This window comes from Octopus bimaculoides, chromosome 23 (genome assembly GCF_001194135.2).
Source record: "Octopus bimaculoides isolate UCB-OBI-ISO-001 chromosome 23, ASM119413v2, whole genome shotgun sequence".
Taxonomy (NCBI): domain Eukaryota; kingdom Metazoa; phylum Mollusca; class Cephalopoda; order Octopoda; family Octopodidae; genus Octopus; species Octopus bimaculoides.
In genome coordinates, this window is record NC_069003.1 from 33,259,735 (window position 1) to 33,267,536 (window position 7,802).

The following is a 7,802-nucleotide window of genomic DNA, read 5'->3' on the forward strand; positions in this document are numbered from 1 at the left end:
ACACACACACACACACACACACACACACACACACACACACACACACACACACACACACACATACACACACACACACACACACACACATATACAATGGGCTTCTTTAACCCTAACCCTGTCTCTCATTACCCAAATACATTTATCTCCAAAAGTTATTTCTTCTACTGCATTCTTGTTTTTTTTTTTTTCTGCACTTTCTTCTGGTTCTTTCTCAGTATGTTGTATCATCTCCACTATTTCTCAATCAGTTGGTTGGTTTGCATGTCTATTCGCTTTTGTCTTTCCAAGATATTTTGGATTCATCATATTCCAAGCATACTCAACCAATTCTTTGATCTCAAAACTTAAAATCCTAATAAGTAGGTTCAGTTCAGTTTTTTCCTTGTCTTGGAAGTTTTAAGCTTGGTTACATTTTAACATAGTCTCAATGCAGTGTGCTTTTCTCGATTTTATTCTCAGCAAACACTAGTGACCACATCATGTCTTCATGAGATCTTTGGGAAGTTTCTCATTACTCAGTGAAACAAAGAAACGTCACATGACCTTCAATCTATATTTAGATTTCATTGATTGTAATACATTCTACTCATACTTAGCTACTTGTTATAAAAAATATTTCACACTTTGTGTCAAGGTTAAAAGATTTACAATATCCTCTGACTTCACATAGGAAGAAATCTTCAAAGTATTGAAGAAAAATTTTAGTTTTTACCCCCCCCCCCACACACCACCATTTTTATTACCACACTAGATAAGTGTAAGTGTCCTCATACCCTTAAACCCTTATTATTTTCACCATTTACCATTAGCTTGGTTTTGTTATTCCTGCAGCCAAGAACTGTTACCCTGCCTTTGAGAATTTTATCCACAGACAAAACCCGTTCAGTTTCTTTGGCAACGGTCTTTACAACACCAAAATATGACAGGCTTCAGTATTGTACGTTGCAGCATAAACGAACGCTGAGGATGGTAGAAACATCTGACTTAGAGCTGCAGCATCTGACTCAACAAAGCTCATGCTGTTGCGTGGGAATTTTCTTACCTGTATCAGTGGGTATCCTCAGGCAGCTCTGGTGTCATGGTAGAAGTGCCAAGACTCATACAGAGCTACCTCACTACCTGATAAGATGTCAACTCCTATATACAAAGACAGAGTACAGCAGCACCCTCAGCATTCACATGCTTATTCTAAATATAATAGAATAAAAACAAAAATTTAACAAAGGTTTAAACTTTTCTGACTTTGAATTTCAGCAAAAACCTTAAATATTTGTTCTTCTGGCTACTTCAACTCCAATGCATTTGATTATCCAAGCTCATAGTACTCATCGAATCTTTGTAAATGTGCCATGGTGGTGGTAGTTTTGGTAATGATGATGATGATTTTGATGATGTTGATGATTGAATTTTTCTTTACCATTTCTTCCTTCTTTTTCTTTTGGCAGTATTCAAACGCAACTGACAAAGAATGGGGCCCGCAATACGACAACTTGGCTTATCAGCCAGAACTGGTGAGTCGGCTGCAGCGCACGTGGCCAAACTCACAGAAGCAAACATTATTTTCTGGAGAGAGTAACAATGATTGGGATAACATGCCTCCAGATTATTCTCCCAACACCCGCAATTGCAAGAGGTTTCTAGTAATCTTTGGAGTTCTACTTCTGATTATAGGTGTTGCAGCTGGAATTGTTGTGGCCATTTATTTTTCTAGTCAAGGTAAGTTACTTTTCTTCCATAATATGGTTAGTTCAATTGACAGATTTGTTTGGACGTTGGACAAAATGCATTACTGTATTTTTGGGGCAGTCTCTACATTCTGATCCTGTTGAGGTGGAATTTTTTTTTTTTTTTGTCCTTCAAGACCTGAGAAACTAAAGTACCACTCAGGTACTGGAGTGCAAGTAATCAGCTAGAACAGCACTCTAACAAAATTGCTATTGTGTCTAAATTAGAAACAACTAGTGAGACCTGTAAATATTTCATGGAATTAATGGTAAACTTATTGAGTTATTTCCGAAAACTTTAGCCAAAAGACCTGGAAGCATAGTCTATGTTGTGTCTGTATCAAAAGATAATCACTCATTTGCTAATCATTGAAAAGTAAAGGAAATTGGAATACGATAATTACTTAATGCATTATATATATATATACATAGGCACAGGAGTGGCTGTGTGGTAAGTAGCTTGCTTACCAACCACATGGTTCTGGGTTCAGTCCCACTGCGTGGCACCTTGGGCAAATGTCTTCTACTATAGTCTCGGGCCGACCAAAGCCTTGTGAGTGGATTTGATAGACCGAAACTGAAAGAAGCCCATCGTATATATGTATATATATATATATATTTGTGTGTCTGTGTTTGTCTCCCCAGCTTCGCTTGACGACCGATGCTGGTGTGTTTGCGTCCCCATAACTTGGCGGTTCGGCAAAAAGTATAAGTACTAGAATAAGTACTAAGCTTACAAAGAATAAGTCCTGGGGTCGAGTTGCTCGACTAAAGGCAGTGCCCTAGCATGGTCGCAGTCAAATGACTGAAACAAGTAAAAGAATAAAAAGAGGATACACTCCATATACTTTATGCACAATTTTATAGACTCAATACACAGCAGTCTCCTTCTTTCTCTCTCACTCTTCACCTTATCCTCTTTTTCTCTCTCCTTTCTCTTTCACTCTTCGCCTTTCCCGTCAACTAATCAAATGCAAGCGTTACAGACAGGCTATGAAATGGAGGAAAAAGAACTTAGTTCAAAAAGTAAATTACACATTTCACTCACCACCACTTCTCCCACCCCCTCTCCCCTCTCCCCTCCCTGTTAGGAATGTCCCCTGTCTACTAACAGTTGTAATAAACATCTGCCAAGAGAGGGAAAATATGTCTTTTTAAATGATTCTCAGAGAGTGGACCATCCAAACCAGGTGATTTGTCCCTCACACAACAACTAATCACCAAACAATATCAATTCTCATCATTATGATGATGAGAAGGTGGCAAGCTGGAAGAATTGCAAACTACTTTCCCTGCTTAGTGATCTTCATACACAAAGTATTGAATACGCAAAGTATTGAAGACATGAAAATAGCATGCTTTTCTGCATGTAAAAAAATGAAAATATCACCTGTTCTATGCATAACAATTCAACATTTGTATGTGGGACATATTGTGTAACTCTTTCAGCAAGCAATCAATTCCTGTTGTACTGGTGACTAATCATATTTACGAAAATTTTAGTTTATGCATTGTAACAATGCATCCTGATTTCAGTTGTGTGAATAAGCGGTATTGACATCATGCTAATTCAGCTTCTAATAAACTAATAAACTATTCACACTCAATTCATAAATAATTTTACCTTCATTTGTACATAAAAATTTTCACTAATTTTTTATATGTGAATGATAATATCTTTTATAAGCTTAAAGCTTATAAGCGGTCACTGTGTATTGTCTAGTATTGGGGCAATAAGCCTTCAATGGAAAAAAGTGGGTTCGAGTAGCATGCATATAGAAAATCCCCTTTTTCCATTGAGGGTCTATATGCCCCAATACTAAACTATTTTCTTTAGTCAATACACGGTGACCATTTATATTCAAATCCTACCCAAGTGTATCCATTGTTTTCTAGGACACTTAAGCAACATTTAGCTACTTTGGAATTATTCTCTCAGATCCTTCCTATATATTGTATATTTATATATATATATATATACTTTATATATATGTACTGGGGAACCTTGGTTTACAAATCTAATTTGTTCCTGATTGCCTTTTACATATATACATATGCATGCATACACATATATATAAATATCTTTATATATTTGTTCATAGAAAAACATGTAATCGTTACCAATATAGCAAGAGATTTCACCGCAAAAGGTCTAAATTAGACTCCTTAAGGATCATTCTCCTTGGTTATATATCCAAAGTTTTAAATTTAAAAGAGAGTTTTGACGCTAATATCCATTATTATTGAAATGAGAGATTTAGAAATATTATATTTCTAATTTTGCAAATTATATGTTTGACTTAAATTTGACAGTCAAATATAGCCTTATACAGAAATGTTGACATAGGAATAAATTTCAATAATAATGGATATTAGCGTCAAAACTCTCTTTTAAATTTAAAACTTTAAATAACTTTATACATATATATGCATACATATATAAGTGCTCTATTTATATATGTACAGTTCCTGATAATATGAAGTGCGCTAATCTGTGTCCATTGTATTTTACTTTGAATAAATGGATTTAGGGTCGATATATAATCAGTGATGTGGCCTTACATATTGCATGTACCCTTATATACCAGATGTAACCCTACGTTCTGCTTGTACTCTTGTGTACTGGCTGTACACTTATATACTGGTTGTATCCTATAAACTATTTGTACCCTTATGTTCTGGAAGTACATTTACATACTGGTTGTACTTTTATATACAAGTTGTACCCTAATAAACTGGTGGTCAGCTAATTTTCTGTTTGTTCCCTTAGGTACTAGTTTCCTTATTATTATAGGCCAAACATGGTGCCTGTGAGTGTTTTTAAAATAGGTGCTATTTTGGTTTTAGCGATTTTATGGAGTTGTTGTGTGTGTGTTGTAGAAGTGGAATTTTAAGTGCTTTTATTTTTTGTTTATGTGGTATGTCTATCATGGTGCTCAGCCCTCTCACACCCTGATTCAACTTGACTCAGAGTGACACTCTCAATCAGCCTGGTTCAGGGTCTATGATCAAAAGTGTTCCGGCTATGACCACACTGTTCATTTTCTGCCACCATGGCCTTCCTTTTAAATTTTTCAAATGGCAGGGTGTGGTCTCACAAAGACTTGGCATCTATTTATAGCAGATCTGTTTATATTCATTGAGTTTGATAGCCGATTGTATATATGCTGTTCTTTAGTGTTGCTAGTATCCGGTTGTAGGGTTGGTAGCTGTACCTGCCCTGCTACATTTTAAAAACATGTTTTAGAGCCAAAGCTACAAATCTCACATGACCAACTCAGAGAAGAACAAAAAGGCAAAGAGACCAGTGAGGTTTCTTATACAATGGCTACCAGAGTAAATTTCTTGAAAACTTTGCACAACTCTTATAATCTCAAAAAACTACCAACTGATTCATATTTCATATATACATACCTTTGTATGTTTATTTTTTAGGTCAGGAATGTACACTATCCAGACTTGGGTTCATGTAATGTTAGATTGTTGATGATTGCCACTCGATCCCTTTGCTCTTCCTGGTTGACATAGTTGTTGTAGAATTTAGTATTGGGTACAGTGAAGCATAAAGGCAACGGCAGGCAGCAGTAGTGATGATGGTTATAGTCATGGCTTGAAGATAGTAGTAATAATGTTAGTGGTGATGACACTGGTGATATTTGTGGTGCGTGGGGGACAGAGAAAACTTATATGCTTGAAATAGCAAGGTATCGACTAACTCTTTTCCCTCAAAATTGCTGGCCTTAACATAAATTAAAAAAACAATTATTGAAAACACCCATATACACAAACTCTCTTTTTCTCCCCTTCTCTTTCTTTCTCTCCATACATTCAACAGTTGTCATTCACACACAACCCATTAGCAGCTGCTCTGGAAGTTATGCCTTCCAGAGTATTGAGTAACAATAATCTTGTTTGCAATAGGATGTACCTTTGGTTGAACCAATATTTAAATCTGGTTTCAAAATTATAGCCTTATTATTACAGTTCTTTACAGTAAGAATTTTATTTCATGTTTCAATCATATCAGTGCAATGTATAAGCAGAAGTTATGAAAGTGATACCCACAACTATCACACAAAGTTAATTCAAGAAGACATTAACACACATACACACACACGTTTCGTCCAGTTTCTGCCTACCAAATCCACTCACAAGGCTTTGGTTGTCCTGGAGTTATAATAGAAGACATTTGTCCAAGATGTCATGCAGTGGCACTGAACCCAGAACCATGGGACTGAGAAGCAAACTATTATATTTACCATACAGTTTACACCTGCATGGAATATTTTTTTTTACAAAAACGAACTCAACCAGAGGAGGTTAAACTATCTACAATCTTATTTTATGCCATCTAATTGACATTTTATTTTTGGATAAACATAATTTTGTATTCTGAGGTAGTTCTCATCTGATTGTCAATGTTGACAACTGTAGCTTCCTTGTACTTAAAGTTTGTCTCATTGAGATCCTGTACTTGAACCTACATTAAGAAGGCCAAAGTGAGCCAGAAACAAAATAAGATATGTTGTAAGTCAACTGAATCACAAAATAGTTTTACTTCTCTTTGCTATGATCTTGTTTTAAAGCAAAGTTTCTGAAAAATTCAATGGTAAACTATTATTCAACAATAATTCCGTCTACTATAGGCAAAAGGCCTGAAATTTTGGAGGAGAGAGCAAATGAACCACATCATCCCCAGTACTTAACTGGTCTTATTTTATTGACCCTGGAAGGGTGAAATGTAAAGTTGATCTTGGCAGGATTTGAACTCAGAATGTAAAGCTAGAAGAAATGCTGCTCAGCATTTTACCGAGTATGCTGATGATTCTGCTAGCTTGTCCCCATTTACTGTTCAATAAGAATAATAATAATAATAATAATAATAATAGTTAATACAACACCTAATTCTGCACATATGAAATGAGCAACATTTACCATATGATCCCTTCAAAGTATAGATTGCGTGAGTTTAAGATTGAAGAGAGATTTCTCTCTTTTGAAAGTGCTCATGAGAAAACACGTTTTCAGATTTCAAACCTGATAGAGGAGGAATAGCGTTCCATTGAACAATTGTCGAGGTGAAATATGTGACAAGGGTGCCAAGATGACAGCCAGCTAGAAGGGAATACAAAAGAATATTTCTTAATGAAAATAAATCACACTATTTTTTCATCCTGTGAATGTCATACACTGAATTGGTGTGGTACAGATTAAACAGAATGCTTTATGAAAGCAGTTAAGTACTACGGAAAATCATCATCATCATCGTTTAACGTCCGCTTTCCATGCTAGCATGGGTTGGACGATTTGACTGAGAACTGGTGAAACTAGATGGCAAAACCAGGCTCCAATCTGATTTGGCAGAATTTCTACAGCTGGATGCCCTTTCTAACGCCAACCACTCAGAGAGTGTATATTTTTTCTTGTAGTCCAAACTAATGGCAAATCCTTCTTATACAAATAGTCAATGATTGCTTCATAAGTCAGCCATACTACTGGATATTCAGAAATTTAATCTGATTTCAAAGACTAGAAGTGAAGTTAGAGATATTAAATCCATGTTCTATTTCATATTTGATCTGAAATTGCAGGAAGCGCTGTCATGGGCAACAGCATCAAATTCACCCCTTCACCAGAATGCAACTTTTGAAACAGTGTCAGTTGCACAGGTGATGCTTCAGCACAATTACAACCTTGAGCTGAAGCTTGTAAAAGAATATAATATAATTCTGTATTTTGAGGGGAGGGGTCAAGCTGATTACATTGATCCCTAGTGCTTGACCGGTACTTTATTTTATTGACCACCAAAGGATGAAAGGCAAAGTTGACCTCAGCAGCATTTGAACACAAATCATAAAGAAATGTTATGCATTTTCTCCTGTGTGGTAACGATTCTGCCAGCTTACAATCTTGTAAAAGAATATAATATAATATTATATAATATATAATATAGCTACATACATATGCACACATACACACACATCATCATCATCATCATCATCATCATTGTTTAACGTCCGCTTTCCATGCTAGCATGGGTTGGACGATCTGACTGGGGACCAGTGAAACCAGATGGCT

At 35.9% G+C, this 7,802-nt stretch overlaps 1 protein-coding gene across 3 annotated transcripts in view; it reads left to right on the forward strand.

The window, feature by feature from the left end:
• Positions 1-1,835, forward strand: part of LOC106875178 (uncharacterized) — a 60,305-nt gene extending 58,470 nt beyond the window's left edge. For all 3 annotated transcript variants that reach the window (XM_052975975.1, XM_052975976.1, XM_014923216.2), the window contains one exon: positions 1,446-1,835. In XM_052975975.1, coding sequence (XP_052831935.1) covers positions 1,446-1,820 — 375 coding nt within the window. In that variant the 3' untranslated portion in view covers positions 1,821-1,835. The remainder of the gene's footprint in view (positions 1-1,445) is intronic.
• The last annotated feature ends 5,967 nt before the right edge of the window (positions 1,836-7,802 follow it).